The following is a 24,570-nucleotide window of genomic DNA, read 5'->3' on the forward strand; positions in this document are numbered from 1 at the left end:
CAGAACAGAAATGCTTAAGGACCAAAACAGTCGACGTCTGTCTCTCATATGAGTTAGTAGGGGGTTTTGGTAGGATAATTCTAGAAACTTTTGCTTATATGCTCTGCACCTACTATCAAACCATGCACCAACCATGCTGATGCAAAGCCTTATGCAGCAGAGGAAAACGTGAGCAGGTGAGTCACAGATTTCAAACCTGGAGTAATTAAAGCAGAGGGTCTCCCACTAAGATGAGGGGTATCTGCTCAGCTAGGGAAGCATTACGTTTTCTCTTTATGACCTCACCAACCAAAGCAGCGCTAGGTATCTCACGCTGCCTCCCCTGCAGTGCTGCATTCAGCCAGCCCAGCACAAGCCCTAGTGCCAGCATGCAGGAGGGGACGTACCCTCAGTAACACTGAGATATTTTTGTTCAATTTTAAATACTATTCATGACATACAGACTGCATCAAGAGTCTACAGGATGAATCTTCTAGTTGCAGTTTTTTCCAGAATGAAGCTGCATCCCAGTTTTCAAGTATTTGTCCCGTCTATTCATAGGTAAAGAACTTTCATAACAAATAAACATTAAGGTTTTCTGGCATACATTTGCAAAAATGTTTCAGAATGCCAAACTTGACCTCTGTGTGGCCAGACACTGAGATTTTGCTTCAACCCAAGAATTTATTAAGACTTACATGAAAATATTCCATCTTAACATAGTACACATCAGTAGTATTTGAATACATATTTACAGATTTATTTGAACTTTTCTGAACTGCAATTCTACAACCGAGCAACATATCCATAAGTGTTTCATAAACTTTCAAACACTTACATATTTATACATATAGTTTTTGCATATATATATATATATATAAAAAAATATTTTTGAGACTCAAGGACTGAGAATAGTCAAAAGGACATTATTGCTACATTTCCATATTTACAAAAACAATGCATGAACCTATTCAAAACACCAAGCCATTGCAAAATAAGTTTCAAAAATCCCCAAATTATAAAAATATAAATTTCAAGAACGAAAAAACCCAAACCTCTTTCAGCTAAGTGTCCATTAAGTACCGAGACATCTATAATTATAACAACTAGTTTGTCTACAGTTGCTCTGAAAGCCAACACGTTACATAAGAGCTTTTATAGCATTAAACTGAAAATGCTCAACAACAAGTATGCATAAGAGTGCCTCCAAACAACTGGCTAACTTTGGAAAGGTGCAACAGCCTAAGGAAGTTCAGTGCAAATGGCTAATTTTTTACTTAACTCTGACAGACAGATTCCTGTAACATTAAACCAAATGCACAGTCATAGAAGGAGCATGGTATTCAACATAACTCAAAATATACTACCAGTGTGTGTATTTACAATTACCTTGCATTTGGGCAGTTAGTTACACATTTAAATTGCATGTAAACTCAACCAAAATCCTGGTATAGTATAAGTTACAGAGTGCTTAAGTGCATTGTAAATAAATAGGTACTCAACTAGTACTCTGCCTCTGACAAATGCTTCTCTCAATGCCTTTATTAATTTCTAGGGGACAGAAACAAAGGAAGAAAAGAACTAGCAGTGTTTCCTATGGGAAGGGGTTAGAAGATACTTGAGCACAACCCTAGGCTCAACAGATACTGACCCCAAAGCCTCACGTTTGTCAAGCAAGACCAAAGGGATTCTTTCTTTTATCCCATGTGTAAATTCAGCACTTCCCAGTTAGGCTCTTCTTCATTATGATCTCTGGACTACTACAGAAAGATGAAAAGACTCAGGGTGGGGGGAAAGTAACCCTTTCCAGTTAGCACTATCCAAGCCTGCCTGTGGGAAAGATTCACCTGGGTAGGACAAGATAAAGAAAGGGCCCCCAGGAGAGAATTTTTTGCCTCTGCTCTTGCCTAGATAAGATGACTCGTTAAACGGCCTCTCCTCCAGACACACAGTTTACTGGAAGCAGCCCTCCTCCTCTATTTTGACTAACTTGGCAGGGTCCACCTATCTTTGGTGAACACTTTTGGACATAACTATTAGCAAAACAAGCATTGAAGCCCTTGGGTTCCCAAGGTGGGGGGGGGTGGGAGCGGTTCAGGCTCCATGGTGGGGTGAGACCCAGTAATGGGCAGCTCCGTCCCTGGCGGGCAAGGGGCCAGTGGGAAGTAGTGCATACACCCACAGAAACCTTGTGACCCATCTGCAAGGCTGACAGCATGGGTGGGAAATAAAGATGAAGATTTGCACTCTTCTTCCCTCCTCTGGTTCAAACCCCAGGGCTCCCAGGAGGGTTTGCTGCTGTGCAGACCAACTTTGGAAAGGTCTCAGTCCCTTCACCTCTCTCGCCCAGGTACATCCAGCACCCTCGCTGGCCTCCAACCTACGATACCTACCTGGGAAAGCTTCTCAGGCTTGGCTGGACATGGAAAGGGGTTTGCAAAGCCATTAGCTTCATATTTGTTTATTTCTTAATTTCAGCAAAACAAGATTAACCAGAAAATGACTGTACACCTTCCAGGCACAGATCCACAGAAGGATCACTGCAGATTTGGTTTGATCTGCAGTCATCTTGTTCCACACCCTGGCTCAGGATTTCTTTTGTTGGTCGTTTTTTTTTTTTTCTTCAGATCTGGCGCTCTACTGCAAATACACACAATATAGCAAAATATATACAGCTTCAGTTAACATTGCAATGATGCCTGTAACCGTGCTCAGCAGATTAAGTTTATGTGTAACAGTGTGTGGTGAAGGACAGTATTACAACAACGTTTCAGCTACACAGTGCTAGTAGTGAGTAAAAGTAAGAGAAATTATTGAAGTCGTCCATCTCTCACCCCCTGCACAATACAAACAGCTAATACATCTGGCCTCCTCTTCTTCCAGACGCCACTCAAACATCTTCGCGTACCAGGAGAGGCTGAGTAGATGAAGCACTGCTACCCACCGAGTTAATCCTCACCGAGTGATCTGGAGCATTTCCTTGACTGGAAGGTGGAGTTGAGAAGTTTGCATAAACCTGAAGAAGCCAAAGACCGGTGTCAATACTCTGCAGACCACTCCCTTTGCACATACTTGGAGAACTCTCCTTTCATAGCCTTTTCCCACTGGTACTACACACCGCCATGGAAGGGTTCCAGCTCAGGTGTTTCTTTGCAAATGTAAGGAGAGTTTCAAAAGGTCTTGAGCTTAACTGCTCTTTTAAAGAATCAAGAACCTCAATCACAGTTATTAACACCACAGCTTCCAACTGCATACCAAATTTCAAGTGAGCTTGAAAAAATGCAGATCAGGTTATTACTAAACTCCCCCAGAAACCTCACTAATACTTCCTTCACATTCTTGCTTTTGTTTTAGTAATTCCTCCACCTGCCAAAAACACGCTACAGGATGCAATCGAACACCAGCAGCTTTCGGTTTCCTCTTTTCTAAAATTGTCAGGAAGCCATGTACTCTGTGCCCAAACAAGGCATCCAGAAGGTAAATGGAAGCTTTGTTTTTAAACCAGGTTTTAAACTTACTTTTTTAAACCTCAGTAACACACAATGTTATTGTGAGAGAAAACCCAAGTTTCTGATGTGCCTCCAATTTTTCTTTGGACTGTTTTGTCCAGTTACCCTCTCAGAAAAAGCTTTTGCTAGGGAATGGTCGAAAGAGCAGTGAATACAGTTTGTCACGACATACCTCCAAGGTTATATAAATAGAGCTAGGGGAAGCAAGTGAGAAGAGGCAGAAGAGCACCGAAAGCTCAACCTCTTCGTCCAGAAAGCTTTTCTAATAAAAGCTAAATATACTTCACTTCTGAGATGTTTCCCAGATTAATAAAATATTTCATAGTTTAATATAAGATGAATTTATGCAGTACCATTGCATTTTGTAACATCAGAATTATAGTGTCAGGTTGAGTAAGAAACATCAATCATGCAAAGAATCTTCTCCAGCTGGTATGTTTTGGGTATGGGCTTAGACAGCTACTGTCTAATGGCACAACCAAGAAGTGAGAGGCCCAGACATCATTCCTACCACCCAAACTGATAGTGCAAAGCTACATAAATAATACTGGAAAAATAATGAGGCGCCCGGGCTCTTTGCTCCTCACAGCTCTAGTCTAACGTCTTGCTTGAAACAGCATTGACTCCAAAAAACTGATGATCTGTAACTTACCCGAGGGGCATTATCTGAAAGCTGCTGTTCTATCAGCTGTACTATTTGTTTAAATGTGGGTCTCTGTAAAGGATCAGCATCCCAGCAACTCTTCATTATGTCATACCTGCAAAGATACTGAAATTAAGTACCGCTCACGAGGAAATCCTTAAAGCTCTTATCTTGCCTCCATTATTATTTGAAAGAAAAGTGTGACCCAGTTCCACAGTTTACCTTCTTTAAATGACTTTTAAGAATAGAAATAGTACTGCTAAGACCTGTGCTTGTGACAACAAAGGACTCAATACTAATAGGAGTCTCTGGACATAGTTTTCTTTGACAGCTTGCTAAGTGCCAATCCCTTCACAAAACAGTGAATTAGGGATGGCTCATAATGAAGATCAGTAGCCAGCCCTCTTGCTGTCAGGAAGTACAGCACAAATGCAGATGCTGTACAGTCTGGTGATACATCTCACTGACTGCTCTATCTGAATTAAAAATGTTTAATTATGTTCTGTGATCCGTCAATAATTTATTGATATGGAGCAGATGCCACGACAAAGTGATCAGATGGTACAAGGCATGAGTGTATTTCATTGCTTGTAACAACACAGGCATTGTATTCTGCTAGTTAGAGTATATGAATTATTTAAAACATGAAAAGAACTTAAAAAAAAGACAATGGGGCAGTGCAATAAGCCCTAATGCAAGAATGGAAGCTTCCCTTCCTTTGCATCATTGCTGGTGTTTGGTGACTAGAGGTGCTAGTTGCTCGCTTACATTTCAGGCGGTGCACACTCAGGGCTGAACATCCTGTATCCCTCCTTGATCATTTTATAGAACTTGGAGTCCACGGGCATCCCTGGATATGGGCTGCTTCCTGTTGAAAAAGCATGCGAGCAACATGATTTCTGCATCTGCAGTAAAACCAAGATGAAACAGAAATCCTCTGAAGTACAGATCTTGAAGGAGCTTACCTAAAGAAAAGAGCTCCCAAAGCAGTATCCCATAAGACCAGACATCACTCTCAAAGGTGTAGACACAATTGAAAATACTTTCAGGTGCCATCCACTTCACAGGAAGACGAGCCTTTCCAGGGAAAAGGGAATAAATTACGACAATGGACATAAGGCATACAAAATTTACAAGATAAAATTAACCTTTTCTACTTCTTATGTGCTTTAAATATTTGTTAAAACAAGAAATAGAAGTATCCATCCAAAAATGGAAATCTCAGCATTTTAGAGTCTCCAAGTGCTGCATGGTTACTGATCCATCTTTCTGTGGGTCTACCAAACTCGTGCAGTGCCTTGCACTCTGATCTTCTGTATACTGTGTGATTCCTTCTGTCTTGTTTATGAGGGATGGCAGGAAATCAGAGCAAAATAATATATATGACCATGGTATGGTTCCTTACATAAACATGCAAGTCTACTTCCGTGGACTTGCTACCATAGGCACACGGATGAGATTCACATAGTCAAGATGGTTCAATGCTTTAATCAACAGTTAAGACATCTGCTTTAGCTTCTCAGTGTACCAGAAAAAAAAAAGAAAATTCACAGGAAAGAAATACATATTGACATACATATTTTGGGCGGGAGTGTTGATTTGCTTGAGGGAAGGAACGCTCTACAGAGGGATCTGGACAGGCTGGATCGATGGGCTAAGGGCAAATGTACAAGGTTCAATGAGGCCAAGTGCTGGGTCCTGCACTTCTGTCACAACAACCCCATGCAACACTACAGGCTTGGGGAAGAGTGGCTGGAAAGCTGCCTGGTGGAAAAGGACCTGGGGGTGTTGGTCAACAGTCGGCTGAATATGAGCCGGCAGTGCGCCCAGATAGCCAAGAAGGCCAACGGCATCCTGGCCTGTATCAGAAATAGTGTGGCCAGCAGGAGCAGGGAAGCGATTGTTCCCCTGTACTAGGCAGTGGTGAGGCTGCGCCTCGAATACTGTGTTCAGTTTTGTCCCCTCACTACAGGAAAGACATTGAGGTGCTGGAGTGTGTCCAAAGAATGGCAACGGAGCTGGTGAGGGGCCTGGAGCACAAGTCTTATGAGGAGTGGCTGAGGGAACTGGGGTTGTTTAGTGTGGAGAAGAGGAGGCTGAGGGGAGACCTTATCGCTCCCTACAACTACCTGAAAGGAGGTTGTAGCGAGGTGGGTGTCAGTCTCTTCTCCCAAGTAACAAGCGATAGGACAAGAGGAAACGGCCTGAGGTTGTGCCAGGGGAGGTTTAGATTGGACATTAGGAAAACTTTCTTCACCAAAAGGGTTGTCAAGCATTATAACAGATTGCCCAGGTGTCGTGGTTAAACCCCAGTCAACAACTAAGCACCACGCAGCCACTCACTCACTTCCCCCCCACCCAGTGGGATGGGGGAGAAAATCGGGAAAAGAAGTAAAACTCACAGGTTGAGGTAAGAACGGTTTAATAGAACAGAAAAGAAGAAACTAATAATGATAATGATAACACTAGTAAAATGACAATAGTAATAAAAGTATTAGAATATACCAATGATGCACAATGCAATTGCTCACCACCCGCCGACTGACGCTCAGTTAGTCCCCAAGCGGCAATCCCCCCTGCCCCCACTCCCCCAGTGGACGTGACGTCCCATGGTATGGAATACCCTGTTGGCCACTTTGGGTCAGCTGTCCTGGCTGTGTCCCCTCCTGACTTCTTGTGCCCCTCCAGTCTTCTTGCTGGCTGGGCACGAGAAGCTGAAAAATCCTTGACTTAGTCTAAACATGACTTAGCAACAACTGAAAACATCAGTGTGTTATCAACATTTTTCTCATACCTAACTGAAAAACATAGCACTATACCAGCTACTAGAAAGACAATTACCTCTATCCCAGCTGAAACCGGGACACCAGGGAAGTGGTTGAGTCACCATCCCTGGAAGTATTTAAAAGACATGTAGATGTGGTGCTTAGGCACATGGTTTAGCAGTGGACTTGGCAGTGTTAGGTTAACGGTTGGACTTGATGATATTAAAAGTCTTTTCCAACCTAAACAATTCTATGACTATGATTTTTCATAAGTTTGTGTGGGGACAGACATCCCTTCAGAATGCTAACTGGAGCAGAGGAAAGGGCTTCTGTCCTAAGCATTTGTCCTGCTGTGGGGGAAAGCAGACCTCTTCCTTTTAAGTGGTCTTGCAATGATGTGGCCAAAGATATATTTCAACCATACTATAGAGAAGACCTTTGATGTCTTCTAAGGAAAGGAGACCCAACAGAAAAGGAGGTAAATGGAAAGGGAAAGAAATGAGGTGGAGGAAAGGCAGCATTTGCCATGGGCTGGCTCACCAGAGAGGCAACCAGAGTTGTTTATTTCCTGAACCACACAGACAGCACTCTTCTTGGCCAAGCCCCCAGGTGCTGTCAGCAGCACTGCCTCCCAGCAGCGTCCACGGCTAGCAATGCCCCAGCGCTCCTGATCTGCTTTAAGATCAGGCCAGATGCAACTAAACGCCTCCTGGAGCCACTGCTTCCTCTCTCCCCAGGCAGCTGCACCCTATCCTCCTCTGACCCTTTCAGGCTACATAAAATCCTATTCTCAGGCAACTCAGGAAACTTAAAGGGTAGCCTAGACAAGTAAAACTTAATTACTTACTGCCCACTTCCCTCCTAAGCTGCTGGTCTGCACTTCCCACTCCCAGGAGCCTTGAATGATCAAGCAGCTCCTAACCTGACCTTGAGCCTGAAAGCAGCTTTCTTACACTAAATGCCACTCAATATCTTGCCAGGACAGCCATTCCTGAATTGTTTCAGCTCCTATTGTTCCCTAACCTCAACTTCTAGGCACCCAGTGGCTGGTACCAACATTGTTTTTGAAGACAACCAATAATCCCATCTCTCCCATAGCCTAAAATAGGGATGCTGTAGGTACCTGGGACATCAGAGGCTGCTGGGTGACAGCAGAGCAGCAGAGATATCTCAGATACCTGAGGTGCCACGGACTGACTGAGGTTAACTGAGCGTGGCAAACCACTTTGGTGAGAAATGATCAGGTGTGGGATTTTCTCTCTTAGCCAAGTTTGCCCAAAGCCAGGATGGGCAAGCTTCAGTTCATGTATTGTCAAGTCCCTAACTAACAACCAGCCCCTGACCGTGGAGCACTCAGCTGGGCTGGGGAGGAGGGCTGCCTTGTTGAACATGATCTTCTCTCCTTTGAAAAATGGTGCAAGTGAAAGTATGTGTACTCCAAAGGCAGTGGCTTGCTGCACATTACTGACACAGATTTAAAACACTAATCCAGGCAGCGCAAATCAGTTTGAGATGCAAAATACCTATACTTCGTGGCACACTTCTCCAGCTTAACCACAGACAAGCTCGATTTTCTTTTGTAGTAGGGCTCCTTTTACTGTACTAGTACTTTAAAGGGGACTTCGAGTGCTGCCAAGGTAATCTGCATCACTTCAAAGTGTCTTTGTACCCCTCCAGAGGTCTAGTAGGTACTAGTGTGATTGATACTCTTCTACATGGGAGGTTTTAAACTCCTCTCATCAAAATATAGTGTCTTGTTCCAACCCTGTTACAGGGTTTGAACTATAGCTGCAAGTTAAGGCTGTATTTGTTACACATACGAGGTTAAAATCTGTATATGGAATCAGAGAAAACCAGGGCTTTTTTGCCTCCCACTATGCCCCAATCAATAAATTTACACTTCAGAATCCACTTTCCATTGTCTGAGTGATGCTTTATAGCAAAGAACAGGATGCAAACCCCTGATTATGTATGTATTTTTAAAATAAACTATTTCAGTAATGGACAAATATACCAATGCCCAGAGAAAAAGTTTCAAAATAATTATACTTAGGATAGGCCTACCAGAATATTCCAATGGCAAAACTTGCAATTACTCAGAGAGCTGTAACTTTTAGTACGTTCAGATACAACAGAAAGACTGGGAGTTACATTGGTGCAGCAAAAACATCTCTTCCACTACAACATACATTCAATACCAGCACGTTTTTTCCAGTGTAACAACATGTATATACCAAGGGTTTTTATCAGCATACACATCTACATCAGGAATCGCTCCTCCTAATGCTCCTGACCAGCACACATATATATCAGAATTGGGAAACCTAGGTTTCTGCCTAACTAAGAAAAACTTTTCTTTCCAAGTCAAGACAACAGGAATTCCCCTAACTTAAAACAGGTGGATAAAATATCATATATACTTACGTTTCCTTTGACCACATAATTTGAGTCATTCCTTATATCTCTTGCCAGGCCAAAGTCACAGATTTTTGTTATTCGACCATGAGTGAGAAGAATATTTCTTGCAGCCAGATCCCTATGAATGCACTAAATAACAAACAGACAAACAGACAAAGCTATTTTGTAATATCCTGAACAGGCTGTTGCTTGGTTACATGTTTACTTAGCTATATAACTTACTGCATTATGCATTTTATGGCAAGCTGAAAGTCATAATGAAGCCACGTGTTGATAAGCTTACTCAGATGATTAAACATTCTGGTGTAGTATCTTTGCTATCATGACATTGATCCACACGGTTAAGCTTGTCTATGCATTTATTTTAGAAAAGACCACTTGTAGTCACTTTGAATTTTCTAGTGTTTCACGTTTGCAGCTAAAGTTTAATGTATTTTTTCTCTGACTTTTTATCAAAAAATCACTGGCTTGTTTCCTAACACAGGACACATAAGAAGAAAATGTGGTTTGTTTCTAAAATAATTCCAACCTTTTATGAAGTAGCTATTGTGGTTGAGGGGAAAGTGTTGAAAAGCTGAAAATAGGGAAAATTATGGTAACAACTTCAAAGCACAGAAGTCAGGAAACTGAATCCTATTTCAAAAATACTCCTCTGGAAGACTTGAATTATTAAGTACCTAGGAGAGTTTTATAAGTAGGCCTAAGTATTTGAAGATCATGGAAATTTTCACGTGCCAGTATCTTTCAATGAATAGTCGAGCATTTAGTGACCTAGCTAGCTTATACTGCAGTTTTCACTTCAGAAGTGTGTATGTCTTTGTAACTGCAGCTCTAGAAGGGTGCCCGAGTTTCCCAGCGGTTGCATTTTCTTTGTATGCAACTGTGGAGCCCATGTGCATTTGTTAGAGAATGGAGGTAGTTCTCTAACAAAATGATCTCTTTTTCCATCTGGAAAGGAGAGCATTAAGCTCCCACTTTACTGATGGTATATAGTATGCAGGCCACAGCTTTCCAAAAAATAGCTGAAGACAGTTCAATTTTCTCTTCATTTTTTTCCTTGAAATACAAAACTTTATGAGTTCCCTTCAAAAAATGACATAAAATGTCAAGCATTATGCAAATCAAACTCAGGAAATGATAACTGCAAGTTGCATAAGCAACTTAATCTCTGCCCCTTTTGCATGCTTACACGAGGAACTATTTTTAATGACAATTACTGTCTCAGAGGACTCTCCTTCACCTCCCAATCCAACATATTCTTCACTTTGCATATGAAAATTACTGTACTGAAGCAGTAAAGTGAAGGAACGGCCAAGCATTCAGCATGTCTCTGCCTTGTTCCTCCAGAATCAGTGCAGTTTGCATTGAATAAAGACTTTGTCCATTGGAGGAAGTCCTGTCTTGTGATTAAGGCACCGTGTGCTTAATAAGGGAATTATCCCCCCAGGACAGACTCCTATCCTGACTCCTACACAGAGGCACTTTTATGCTTCTGAGCCTTGATACACAAGTTGCAGAAGAGCAGCTGGGTACTCTGCACTGCTGGTCTGTGTGGACCCTCCCTCCCCAAGGGCATGAGGCAATGTGAAGCATCTTATCCATCAGTCCACACTACTCTGCATTTACTAGTTGGACCGAAAAGCATGTATGTACACAATGACCAAAGGGGACCAAGCACAGTAATGTGTTAGTGCAGTGCAACTTAACTCTGTGACAAAGCCGTTAATTCTGCACTGCCAAAGCGATACTGCACATTACTTCCCAATCTCACAGTGAGGTGGTGTTACATTCATTTTTGCCTTTGGTACTCAATGCCACCGTGTCTGTTTTTATCAATGGAAAGGCTATAAAGAAAACAGTCACTGGGAACAATGCATAGTGAATCCTGGGGCTACTCTATAGGAATATAAGAAGAAATAAAGAATATGTGTGCTAAGCACTGGATATCCTCAATCGTGAAGGATGCAGGAGCCTGGTGAAAACCATTACAATCTGTAATATAATGTGTTTGCCTGTCAGGCCTGTTTTAAAGCTGTTAGATGAAAAATAAACTAAGGGCTTTGGAAGGAGGAACAGTGGGGAAAAAAAACAAGTGCAAGTTTTAATGTGGACTTCCTTTGGAGCAGAATTAGAGCCACATTTCCCACTACTAACACAGGATCCCAGGATTACCTTATTTTTCTCAAATTGCCTAAGTTTGGTTTTGAGCTTTATCCAAGGTGCACCTGTACTATCCTGTGTCTATATTAATTACAATGTTTACATGTTAAATGGCATTTTTCAAATAAAATGGAAGAACAACCATAGGAAGATCATAATTACACTGTGCTTAAGACTTCTACTCTTTATAGATCCCTTTCTGTTATGCAATACCTCTCCTATGAAACGCAGAGAAATGTCTATTATGGTCAGGGTAGCCAACGAAGATTCTTTGTGGGTCTCTAGGTTGATTTTATCTTTCCAGAAAATTAAAAACCAAGACATATCCTGTGGATTAAGCCATATTGCTAAAAAAAAAAGCACACGATGTGATAGCTCCCCTGTTTAAGGCAGTATTCTGCATGAGAGAAGTAGCAAGTGCAGCATTGTTTAAAACTCATGCAAATAGATAGATTTGCAGCAGTCTTCATACTGTTCTTTAGTTTGTAAACTCTCCAGCAGTGCCACAGAAAATATATCCTAAACTCTCGAGATTTAATTGTTTTTGAAGGTGTCCACATGTTGGGTTTCCAGTTCTTTCCTGAATTCCATTTAATTCCTATACACCAGAGAAGACTGAAGAAATAACTCCTTGGGGTTTCTATGGGTTTTACTGCCTCCAAAGCCATCAGGAGTTCTGACAAAACTACCTGTGTGCTCCAGGAAACAAAGGAATGGCTGGAGATCAAACCCATAAGAGCCACCACCCAAGCTAGGCAGGGTTCAACTGCACTTGCCGTCTCCCAACATATGACATTATTAAACAGTGGAGCCTTGGGGTGCAGCAAACATACTTCGCTGCAATTCCTCTCCTCTGTCTCTTCTCTTGACATTTCTATGACTAGTTTCTGCACTAGCACTGCTTCACGCTGACTACTGTGCACCCTACATTCTGTTTTATGGGATATAAAACACCACTTTTGGCCAATGAGCACAGTACAGAACTCCAACAGTAGCCAAAGCTTCAGGTACAAGAAGGAGCATACGAGTTTGCAGTGCTTGTTGAAAAGAACACAGAAAGAACATGTGGATCACATTAAAACACTGAAAGTGATGCTGAAGGAAATCAGAAATCTACTGATTCTGTCCAGCTCTGAAAAATTCTTAACTTACATTTTTGGAGGCAAGGAAGCTCATGCCCTTTGCCACCTGGTAAGAAAAGCTTAGTAGATCTTCAACATCTAGAGCAAGTTCATCATCTTCCGACATAGAAAGGGTAACATCCTGATCAGTATAGGATCCTGCACAATACAAACAACAACAGCCTTTGAGTGGAGCAAGTGTAATCATTTAGAAAGAGAGCTATCTTAACATTAAACAAAACAGTGATCTGAGTAAGTACCAGACTAGAGTCACGTAAATAGCCCATCACCAAAAAGCAAAAAATAATCCTGATACTCCATTTAAGTGTGGAGAAATACAAGACACTGTAATTTAGCATATTGTTATTTCTCAAGCCTTCTCATATCAAGTAATGAGTTTTAATTGTCCCCATCCATGAGACAAACGTGTGATAAAATTGAAAAAATCCATGAAGCCACTCTCTCTGCACTCCCACCAGCAAACAGAATTCCTTGTCGCTGTACTCACCAGACTTCACTGGTCGTTTTTTCTCAGCTTTTGGTGGGACTGCATATGACACTCCTGGTTTCATGTCCATGTACTCATTGGCAACATCACTGTACAGGCAGCAGATGAAATGAAACATAGTTTAATGAAAAAGATCTCAAAAGCCATCCAAACAAAAAGCCAAGGTTACACCAACCTCCTGAATATAACGCTTTACAAATGATCAGTAGATTGGAAACTCATGGGTGTGTAAAAAAGATGAGGAAAGGCCTGTGCAGAAAGAGAGGTTTGTCAGTACAGCTGATGATACATCTCAAAGTTTGGAGTTTGGCTCAGGTGAGCAAACAAAACCGTTCATACATATACTGTTTATATGGACTTCACTCTCTATAAATTAACATCCAGATGTCTCACAGGATCTGCTAGTGCTTCCTTCTTCTGCTTAGGCCAACTTCTACCAGAATATTTCAGCAACTCAAGTGGCAATTGAAATGCAGAAGACAAATGGTAACAAATGTTAAATTCAGAGATTCACAAGTTCCACAGGGGATTTGTATGTATTTCGAAGAATCAGCCAAGGCTTGGGACAGGCATCTGCTACATTTTTTAAGGTTAAGTTTTCTTATTGCTATATATAATTCAGATGTACAGATTTTCATACTATATGGTTTATAAATATACAGTTAGGCACCTTTAGAAATGATGGATATACTCTGGCATTTTTCATGTCATTGCCATTAGAACTCATATACATAGCCCTTCCTTAACCCAAAATATCTGTTTAGCTTATGAACAACAAATACAGCCACAGAGCTAACATGGAAAGGAGTAATGAGATCACCAATAGCTTTAGTCACCACCAGAAACACATCTGACGCATTCTCCTGGTTTCAGCTGGGACAGAGTTAATTGTCTTCCTAGTAGCTGGTATAGTGTTATGTTTTGGGTTCAGTATGAGAAGAATGTTGATAACACACTGACGTTTTCAGTTGTTGCCAAGTCATGTTTAGACTAAGTCAAGGATTTTTCAGCTTCTCATGCCCAGCCAGCTAGAAGGCTGGAGGGGCACAAGAAGTTGGGAGGGGACACAGCCAGGACAGCTGACCCAAACTGGCCAACAGGGTATTCCATACCATGTGACATCATGCCCAGTACATAAACTGGGGAGAGTTGGCCAGGGGGGGTGGATCGCTGCTCGGGAACTAACTGGGCATCAGTCAGCAAGTGGCAAGTAATTGCATTGTGCATCACTTGTTTTGTATATTCCAATTCTTTTATTATTATTATTACTGTCATTCTATTATTACTTTTATTACTATTATTATAATTATTATTTTCTTCTTTTCTGCCCTATTAAACTGACTTTATTTCAACCCATGAGGTTTTGTTGGGTTTTTTTCCCCGATTCTCTCTCCCATCCCACTGGGTGGGGGGAAAGTGAGGGAGCAGCTGCAGGGTGCTTAGTTGATGGCTGGGGTTTAACCATGACACACATTTAGCAGCTGCAACTTTACACTAAATACCAATATGAGAATTTGGTAAATACTCCGCCATTAATACCTCAATTTACAAAATGTGCTCAAACAGTGGGATTCCTTCACTGAAAAGAGGGCACACCTCCGATGGCAAATCATAGCTTTGTGTTCATCACCTCAGTGGTTCCAACCTCTCTGGGGCATCACCAGCTATCCGTATATTACCACGGCACAAACAGTTTCACCAGTACTATGTCCTGCTGGGACATACGACTTTACCACCTCCTAAGGGCCTGCCTGGTTCTTTTGTGTCTGCTAACACAAAGTAATGGGCCCACTGGGGCAATAAACAGACTACTAATAAAAATGGGCAGGTATTGTAACAGGCCCTACATTTTGGTAAGCTATGTCTCCCTCACTTCGCAAAGGGAAGGAGCGAGCAGGAAATCTGCTTGGAAACGTACTTGGAAAGAGCTCTGGGCTGGTATCTAAAACAGAGCGGTTAAAAATATACAGACGAAGTAACTGAAAAAAACCTAAGTACAAGAGCCATCTCAGAATCGTGACATGGGTCGTGTCATCACAAAATTTAGCGAGCTATCAGTGGCAGCTTGCCTGTGATATTGTAAGGTGCTGGACTGATTTTGTAAGAAGTCATTTCTGAAGGCAGGAACTTAGAGGAGCTCAGAGTATTAACACCCCAACACTGGGGGAATTGTCATTCAAGCTGCTAAATGAGCACTGCCAATGTTTAACAGGAACGATAAACACAAATACGTACAAAGATTGGAGCCAAGGAGTTGCATGAAATAACTACAGGAAATTTGATAAAGAAGTAAAACAGAGAGTGTATACAATCAATTGCGCTCTGTTAGAATAAACCACCCACTGTACAAATCGTCTATTTAATTAAATTGTTTCCTTGCACAGCAAAGAATCTTCAAAGCCTGCTGCATGAAAGGTTTCTCCACATCGCTTATCCCTAGTAAACTTTGATATCTCCTCCTTCCCGATCTTCTAAAAACACAAGTACATTTCAGCAGGTCATACTTACGCTGCAGGCTCTGCCTGATGCAAAAGGTTCTCATAAACTGCTGTTTCTGCATGTTCTTCATGTTTTGGACAAATAAATGAATCTCGTTTCCGTCTCAGAAAATTTAAAAGATCACCATAGCAGCAATATTCTGTAATCACCAGAGTGGGACCTGTAGTTGTATGTGAGGTTTAGAAAGCAGGTGAGTATTGTTTTTAAAGCAGAAAACCTTACATAAAGATAGCACTCAGCCAAGCACACAGGCTGGGCTATTAAAAATCATACTGCCTATCACTGTCTAGACTTGAAAAGTTATAGAAAAGTAACCCAGCATCTTCCCTTTCACAGATCAGCAACTACGGTACAGCTAAAGCTGTGTCACTCCCAATTAATTTTCCCCGCCTCAATTGCATTGCATTGTACAAAAATTAAACAAATAAGTCTTTTTCTCTTTCTTTACGTGATAATGTTTCTGGCCAGACACTTCTGTTTGATTTTGCTCACTTCCTGAAGGAAGTTATTTGTTCCAAACGTTAGAGTAATTCAAGCTTCAAACATTAATCCTTTTGATTCACTTCTGTTTACAGTAGAGCTTCACACTCCTTCAGTAATGTTTTGGAAATGATGTAGAGTGTTATATTCTGCAGTATAATAGGAAAAATCATTCAAACAGAACAGCCTGCTGCGACAGAAAACTACATTGCACAAGGTCTTTAGAATATTAAAATGAAATCGGAAAGGAGAATCAAGTCATCTCCAGCACGGATGTTTATAGATCAAATATAAGTTTTCTGAGTGAATGACTCCAGCTATGGCCCTTGAATATATAATTGCACTGCGTGTTATTTCATCTGTAAGGTTATTCTGTACCACCATTTCCTAACCTCACTAGTTTATTTCCATTTTTCTGCAGTTAAAAATTATAGCTTTCGAAATAGCAAAAGCAGTGTTTGTGGTGGGATTTTCTTACAGATGCCACATTTTTTCAGCTGTGACACAGTCATGCACTCAGGCCAGTAAGTCTACTTTGTTGACTGCTTAAACAAAACTGTTTCATCCTATTTTTAAATCATTAAATGTGAAAGCCAGAAATGTTTTGCCTCCGTCTAAAACTATGAATTTTTACAAGCTCCTTTTCTTTGAAAAATGAAGCAAAAACTTAAAGAGCAAATATTTGTGTAAGAAGCAACACCATCTTTCATATTAAAATGCACATAAATTAAAAATACAGGTCTGTATCTTTCTGCATTGACGCTTCAGCTGTTTTGTAGCTTTTACTATGTATGAAAACAAACTTATTAAGTTAATATTAAATGTGAAACACTTGGGCTGTGCAATAGTTTATTTGGAAAATCCTTTTTCTCAACTTTCTGCTGTTTAGAATTTGTAACTTCAGTGGTGCCTTAACAGATACATTTACAGTTTAAACAGAAGGCTGGAAGACTATACAAGACAGGCCTGTTGACTTCACCTTGGATACCAACAAGGAGCCAGTTCATGTATCTTTTCTCATTCGTGAGAAAGTGTGGTTGAGGAAAAAACTCATTTTTTGTCATCTCTCAAGAAGAAAGTGCACAATGGCTCACATGAAAGAGAACGACTGCAACCTTCCTGTTTAGCTGCAGCTACAGGGGTCTCCTTACTGCTTTTAGGATAAGCCTAAAATCTAGTTTCAGTAATTCACAGATGATATTCATGATGATCTGCAACCTGCGTAAGCAAGAAATGTATTTAAGATTTCTATATTTAGCAGCACTGGATACTTCTTCACAAGGTTCCTCCTGGCAATACAAAAGGAACAGAAATAATCAATAATCTATTGATAACCCCACCTCCAATAGTGCAAGCTCCAAGCAGATTCACGATATTAATGTGGTTTCCAAGGTAACTCAGCACTTTAAGCTCCGACATCAAGGCTTCTCTTTCTGTTAAATGGGCACTTGCTGCAAGGCAAAGCACAATGTTCAGTACGTAACACACCGACCAGAAGGAAGTAAGAAAAAATTGTACAGTATATTAGAGCAACTTACTTACTTTTCAACATCTTTACTGCTACTGTCATAGCAGCATCAGATTTAAACAGACCATAAGCAGTGGCTTCAACAACTTTTCCAAAAGCTCCAGCACCAAGGGTTTTACCTAGTAAAGCAAAACAAAATAGTCTGTAATGACTTGGAGCACTTCTTCCTGAAGAGTTCAACATTTTATTTTATGATATCAAGGAAGCTATTGTAGATATGCCTGCTTGCTTTTTGTCCCAAGGTAAGTATGAGCAATTATCACTATTTGCATTATTGCACAACATGTTTTTGACAAAACGCTGCTGTGTTTGACCAAAGTCTCATCTGAGACCTGAAGGTTTCACCTTGCAGATGAAGTTAAATAAATCTAAACTAACCAAAACTCAACCGGTTTCTAGGAAATTCCCATTTGTGATCATAAGGAAGTTGTGTCGGATCTATGTAAACATAGTTGTTTCCATTTATTTCTTCAACAACTTTCCATTGAACTTCGTATTTGGGTTTCTGGAAAAGAAAGGGAATGGCTGTCACTATCGAAGCCTCCACAGGCAGCTCACAGGCTTTCCTAACTCTGGCAAAGGGGCTTCTGATTTTACCTGCAAATGTATGTACACAAGGATCATGACTATGATGCACAACAGTCCTGCAGCGACTCCAAACGCAATTAGTAAAGGGGTGAAAAGGGTATGGGTACGGATTTGTTCTGGAAAGAAACAAAGAAAATTCTGCTTAAATACTGAACAAGCAAAACTATCTTAAAAAGATGTAGGTGAAAACCTTTCCTTGGTTCTTCCTTGTGAAACACGGTTTGGGGTTTTGACTTTCCCAGATGTGCTCCAGGTACATGAGAATGGCTTTCCTGAATGAGCTGTGGGGGACAGAGCTGGCAAAGAAACCATCCAGTTTGTTGCCTTGGGAGTCTCAGTTTCATCAATTCTGGAGGCGTGACGCCAAGATCAATTAATGCAAGGGGTTTGCATGATCTCAGTCAAGTTAGGTTAAAGAAAGAAGCCTTTTTCTGAAGTCCTAACTTCTTTTCTTCCCCCCCCTCCCCCCCCCCAAGTATGATCTCTACAGCACAGTCTTTACAAGTAGAGGTTATGCCGAGAAGCAAAGGAATACCATTCCAGTAAAACCCATCTGCCCCAAATCTGGCTTATTTGTTTATGTGTTATATCTGGGTGTAACAGAGAAAAAAGCAGCAGCAGAACATTTGATTTTGCAAAGAAGGGCACAGATTTACAAACACATTTCGAGGCATCTATGCTCTAGTGCTTTTTTTTCCCCCACAAACCCACAAATACTGCTATAAAACTCGTAAGCCCTTTTACAGTATGTTGTTACTTCTTTTACAACAGCAGGGCCCTTAGGCTCTAGGCAAGTTCGGGACCGCATATTTCCTGAGACATTGTAAAAAAATAAAAAAAATGCAGTCTTTCCTTGAAAAAAAAAGTGATGGCCTAAATAGTCAAAACAGACAACAGCAGGAAAAGAAAAGGGAGGGAGAGAGGGAAAGCCAGTGTAATGCTGTAGGTGGTTTGCCCCTGTGCTGCACAGACAGAAAAAAACTAGCTACCTGCTGCACTGCAGATCTGGAGCTGTAAAAAGACCATACCACAATATTCAGTGAAAAATTGAAGCAATGCTTTGACAGGCAGAACATGTAGCGCAATACATTATACAGTACCGTAAACTTTCTTATGGCAAAGGTAAACCACTTAAAATCCTCTTACAGAAAGAGCTGAACAGCACCCACATTTTACGGTCTCATTCACTCCCGCCGTTACCTTTAATAGCAAAGTTGAAGAAAGCAGAGCTCCTGTCACCATTGCTGGAGGCCTCGCAGCACACGGTGCCAGTGCTCCTCAACATGCTGGCGTTAATGGTGCTTTCAACCAGGATTCGTTCAAATGACGGCACTGATGAATTTGTGTAACTGATTTTGACATCCATGGGGGATATTGTCGGTGAATCAAAACACCTGGGAGAAACAATACTGACAATTACCTGCCATGGATTGCTACCCGGAATGAATGACAGGTCCTGCTGCTGAGGCAGATAGTCACTGCCAGACCATCAGATAACTAAATAACACCGCTCTACAAAGGGGTTCAGCTGAAGATCTTATCCTCGAAAATTAGCCTGCTCACGATGTCTCATTGTCTTCTGTGTAGTGGGTGAAATGAATACATACACCAACCCTGACCCAGCTGGACACCATGAGGTCTTTGCATTTGCTTTTGGCTAGAGATACCTATGGGCCTCTCAGTCCACTACGGGTTTTGTACCATTCAACCCACATCTCCAACTTCAGCTTTGAGCAGTTGTGGTCTATTACCTGCTCTTGAAAACTTCCCCTAAGCAGCGCTTTATTACAGCACAAAAAAAAATCCATGATGTACATACAACACCATCAAGTTTATATGCAGCCAGAAAATAGCCAGTTCTGTTCTCTCAAGATGCTGCCTCTCCTTCATATGTCACATCATTACTATATAAGCATGCAATTAAGATTAAAAAAAGTGCTATTGAAAAACATTAATGAAATAACAATTATTTTACGCATAAAACAAATTACGCAGGTGGGAGACCCATGACTTGCTAGTATGAGATCTACAACCATGGTGGAAGTCAAAAAAACACTGTAAAATGTGCTTCACAAATGCTTACTTCACAGTGAAACTCTACAGTCTTTTTAGAAATGTGGTAACTAGATATCAGGTTTTATTCATAGTAACTCCGGACTTGTTTACTTGTGATACGCTTCATGTGAATAGAAATCTAATTACTTTATGCCTTGAAAAATTATATCATTACAGAATAAAACAAAAGATAACAGCCATATTCACAAGTGATGCTGTGACTGTCATTCTGTGAAACTGCATACAGAACATGTGTCATTTGTGGCCAAACTGATACAAACCTTAGCTAGCTTGCAGCAGAGAGAAAGTTTGGCTTTTACTTTTCCACAGCAGAAAATGTTGGTTATTCCCCTTGCAAGGACAGAATGCAAAGGGGAATAATGAAACGTACCTCTGCCTTCCCTCAAACCATTGCAAATAATGCAATGCCGAAAATTATGAAAACAGTGACGCAACATCTGAACATAACTGTTACCGAGTCATTTTATGTTCTTAATTTTTAATTATAAATTGAGTGTGTTGCATCTAGAATAACCTTTGGGAACTCTGGTTTATTTAACTCACCTCTGCTCAGTTCCTGGGCAGAAATACCAGTATATGGTAGGGGCTGGGAATCCAGCTGCTACGCACTGGAGAATACCATTGCTAAGTATATCCAGAGTGAGAATCTCCGGTTTTGCTGCAATAAACAAAAATGAGAGTCACACGTTAGGGGAACACAGAATTTGCATTGCCATTTGCTCTTCACCCCAGCAACTCATGTGCATCGTCGTCCGTGGAATTATTCAGGTGAACACCGCTTCACACGTTCAAGGGTGTCCAGGTCTGAATCGGTGTCCTGCAAGCACTGACCATCTGTAAAAATATCAGTTCTTACACTGAATGCTTGCGCTGGATTTCAGAAGAATACCTTACCTCCACTGAGTATTTGGTTTGATGAAAGATCCTAAACCAGCAAAGCCCAGAGCTTAAACAACCCCAAGAAGTGTGTGCTTAGAACAACAGTGTGGTTCCTGTTCCTGCACAGCATAACTTTACCCGCCTGTTAAAATGACAGTTTCTTCACAGTTATAAGCGTACTAAATCTGTCAAACCACATCTCTCTTACATCTGCCCTGTGTATTAAATATTACCACCGCAGCCAGAAAAGGAACTACAGTGCAAGGCAACCAGCGCAAACCTCCCCGACCCCACAGAGGACATACGTCCCCCTAAGATACCGCTACTGAAATGTCTGACTGACCGACTCTTTGAAACATTGCGCACAGAGGAAACTAATATTTGGCTGAACATACTAGCTTTCCAAATGATAACTCGTGACTGCTGTGGTACTTTAGAAACCGATCTAGACAGCCAACGCCTCCTGCCACGTCCTGCACCGGAGCTAGTCCTGCAGTTGGTTCAGGAGCTGCTGTTTCAAGTATGGCAGGAAACCTGAGCGATCAGACAGATTTTACAGTCATTAGTCTAATGTCTTTCCAACCACCACCAACACAGCGAGATGTTTTTTCTTGGCGAAACTTGAATTAGAGGCCCTCTTCCCCATAACTACCTTAGATTCCTTGCAAAATCACCCAAAAAGAAGTTAATGGAAAAAACAGACTATATTGCAACGATGCTGCTCACCTGACAGGTACAAGTTAAGAGTCCATTATCAGTTAATACAACTTTACAGAAATGTAAGATGAATTAATATTCTAGAAAGTAGTGAAGCCGTATAGACTACAGTGGGAAAACGCAGATTTATTTCAGATAAAATCCACGTACAAAGACTGCACGCTGTTAGTTTTTAATGAATATTCTACTTGCTGATTAAATTAGAGCCAATAAAGCACACATATATTCTCAATCACATAGCATCTCCTCATGACTCATGTTACAGGAACTGAATGTTCTTTCATTTCTAAATCCGCATGTTGTGTTTTATGCAAACCACCAAGAACCAAACATTGTTGCAAAATGTTGAGACGGATTTTCAGCATTACTCATTTGGTGAGGAACTTTTTGACAGTGCACAGCATTTCACCCAGCGTCAGTCTCATGGAATACACATAATTCACATTTCTGGAACTCCTATCAAAATGGCTGGATTGTGAAATTGTAATTAGCTAATCTACTACCCATGTGCCATTTGTTTAGGTATATGCTACGTTTTAGGCAACGTTACAACACAACGTAACTCAAGAATTGAAAGAAATGAAAAATCAAATATAAAAGGGATATGAACATTAAGCCCTGAAAAAAATATTGTGCCAGAGTTGGGCTGCATCTACCATCCTCCGACTTTGAGTGAGGGAAACAAAAATGCCCATGTAGTCAGGCTTTTTCCGCTGTAAAAACCTAGTGCGATAAAAGCCCGTCTACACGGCCACGAGTCCACGGGGACTCATCCTGCAGCAGCAGAGGGAGACGAGATGCCGCGCAGGGTTAACGCCTCCAGCAGCCCGGGCAGAGTGGTCCAGCCCTGGTGCCATGGGAAGCTGAGCATGCCGTCAGCAGCCTCCCAAGAACCGCCGACCTGAGAGCAGCCCTACCCGCGATGTGCCTGGCAAAGTGCTTTGATGTGGCGATTAGCGCGATCAGCATCTCCCCACCAGCACGGAGGGCTACCAAGCCTCTCCGGCTCAGAGAAACTAAGGGATGCGTTTCACTTGCGGCTGCAAAGAGTCCCCCGCAGGCAGCACCCAAAGGGATGGAGGCTGCTGCTACTGCCGTCCCCCAGGCTGTGCCGTTTGCCGGCTCAGGCCACGCGCGTGTCTCAGCACCTGCACCCCTTTCTGGCAGCCAGAGCATCTTCCTCACCCACCAGTGCAGGTGCTCCAGGGGATGCTGGAGCAAAGATGGACTGGCTTTTGCAAACAGATGCCAAGCTGTCACCGAGCATCTTCTTTTTAAAAGAGATTTTACTGTGCTAGATTTTATGACTTTCACTGCCTAATTACCCCTCGCATCAGACAGGCTCTTAATGATTAGACTTTGCTTACTGTTTTGGCCTTAACCCTTTAAATATTTAATGTTTCATTACATTGCTCGTCATATATGCATATTGCCTTCCATAATCAGTCATTAGATGTCTTCAACTTCTAATTTCACTAAGTCTATTAACTGCTTTTCAGCTGTTATTAATGTTGATTCTGAATGTATCAAAGATGAAAGAGGTCATTCCTATTTTAATTCAATGCTCTGTATAATAACATTATGCATTTAATTGCTTTCTATTACTGATTTCCTTTTCTTCATCGTTAACAAAGTAAATGTCTAAAAAGTAACACTTAATAGGTATTGTCTGTCATCGCAGTCAAAGAGAGAGGGCTTTCCTCCTGGAGCTACATTTTCTGGATTGGAACAAATCTTTTTATGATATCATGGTGACTCCTCATTTGTTCACTGCATAGTCCAATGACAGGAAAACCGCTGAGCTTGGCTTCATGGGATCTATAATACCGTGACCAGTTTTCTCTTTGCAGCACGAGCCGCAACTGCATAGATAGTATTTTGTTGACTATAATTATGCCCAGATATTATTTTTCACTAAAATCAGATACTAGTTGGAAGATTCCTCTACTAATTGCTAGACATGCTGTACCTTGCCACTCTGGAGATTTCTACAATTTCTTAATTGTAACTTAGTTCAGCATGCTGCTTGTCAAGTTGTAATTTTCTTTTTGGCTCCTAATTTCAGAGCTCCTTCCTTCCTTACTTTATGTCACATTTACTATGAATTACTACTTTTTTTTTTCTAAAGCAATTTAGTATTGTTTCAGATTAGCATATGCAATTGCTAAATGTGTTTAAATCCAAGGTAAGTATTTCTACACTGGGTTTTTCACTCCTTTCAGCAAATGCTTCAGCATCAATTTTTGTTTATGTGAAGACATTCTCCTGATTATGAATCCTGTTTTACCTGTTTGATTACTTTCTGCTGATTACTTGCCCAAGCTAGATGTGTAAACATCATGAGCTACATCTCAGCAATTTATGTGAAATCCCCGCTGACAACAATGCCAGGTCAGGATGCACCATTAGATCAGGATCTGACCCACCCACACGACTCACCTTTGGCAGTTACTCTGCTACGTCAAATAATATGGTACGTTGTCATGCAGTTTGTGTTTCATACCTAAATGATGACCATTTTACAAGCCACTGAAAACAGGTCAGTTTTCCTAAAACCAAACCCCTAGAAGGATCAATCTATTTCACCTCCTCTTTTCCAAACAAAAAAATATTTGCAGGAGCTTAGTCTAAATGCCAAAAGAAACTCTTTTTGAGTCAAGTGTGCCAAATCTATCTGCTTCGGCAATGGCTGCAGTCCAC

General features: G+C 41.2%; 1 protein-coding gene across 1 annotated transcript in view; it reads right to left on the minus strand.

Annotated features, from left to right (window-relative positions):
• Positions 1-643: 643 nt before the first annotated feature.
• The window catches only part of KIT (KIT proto-oncogene, receptor tyrosine kinase), a 59,531-nt gene continuing 35,604 nt past the window's right edge, over positions 644-24,570 (minus strand). Inside the window, exons 8-21 of the mRNA XM_052780049.1 lie at positions 20,818-20,932; positions 19,399-19,592; positions 18,208-18,314; positions 17,989-18,115; positions 17,625-17,729; positions 17,423-17,533; positions 15,612-15,762; positions 13,104-13,192; positions 12,627-12,754; positions 9,321-9,443; positions 5,097-5,208; positions 4,900-4,999; positions 4,141-4,246; positions 644-2,995 (exon numbers count right to left, since the gene is read on the minus strand). Coding sequence (XP_052636009.1) covers positions 2,870-2,995; positions 4,141-4,246; positions 4,900-4,999; positions 5,097-5,208; positions 9,321-9,443; positions 12,627-12,754; positions 13,104-13,192; positions 15,612-15,762; positions 17,423-17,533; positions 17,625-17,729; positions 17,989-18,115; positions 18,208-18,314; positions 19,399-19,592; positions 20,818-20,932 — 1,694 coding nt within the window. The 3' untranslated portion in view covers positions 644-2,869. The remainder of the gene's footprint in view (positions 2,996-4,140; positions 4,247-4,899; positions 5,000-5,096; positions 5,209-9,320; positions 9,444-12,626; positions 12,755-13,103; positions 13,193-15,611; positions 15,763-17,422; positions 17,534-17,624; positions 17,730-17,988; positions 18,116-18,207; positions 18,315-19,398; positions 19,593-20,817; positions 20,933-24,570) is intronic.

This window comes from Harpia harpyja, chromosome 2, assembly GCF_026419915.1.
Source record: "Harpia harpyja isolate bHarHar1 chromosome 2, bHarHar1 primary haplotype, whole genome shotgun sequence".
NCBI classification, from domain to species: Eukaryota; Metazoa; Chordata; class Aves; order Accipitriformes; family Accipitridae; genus Harpia; species Harpia harpyja.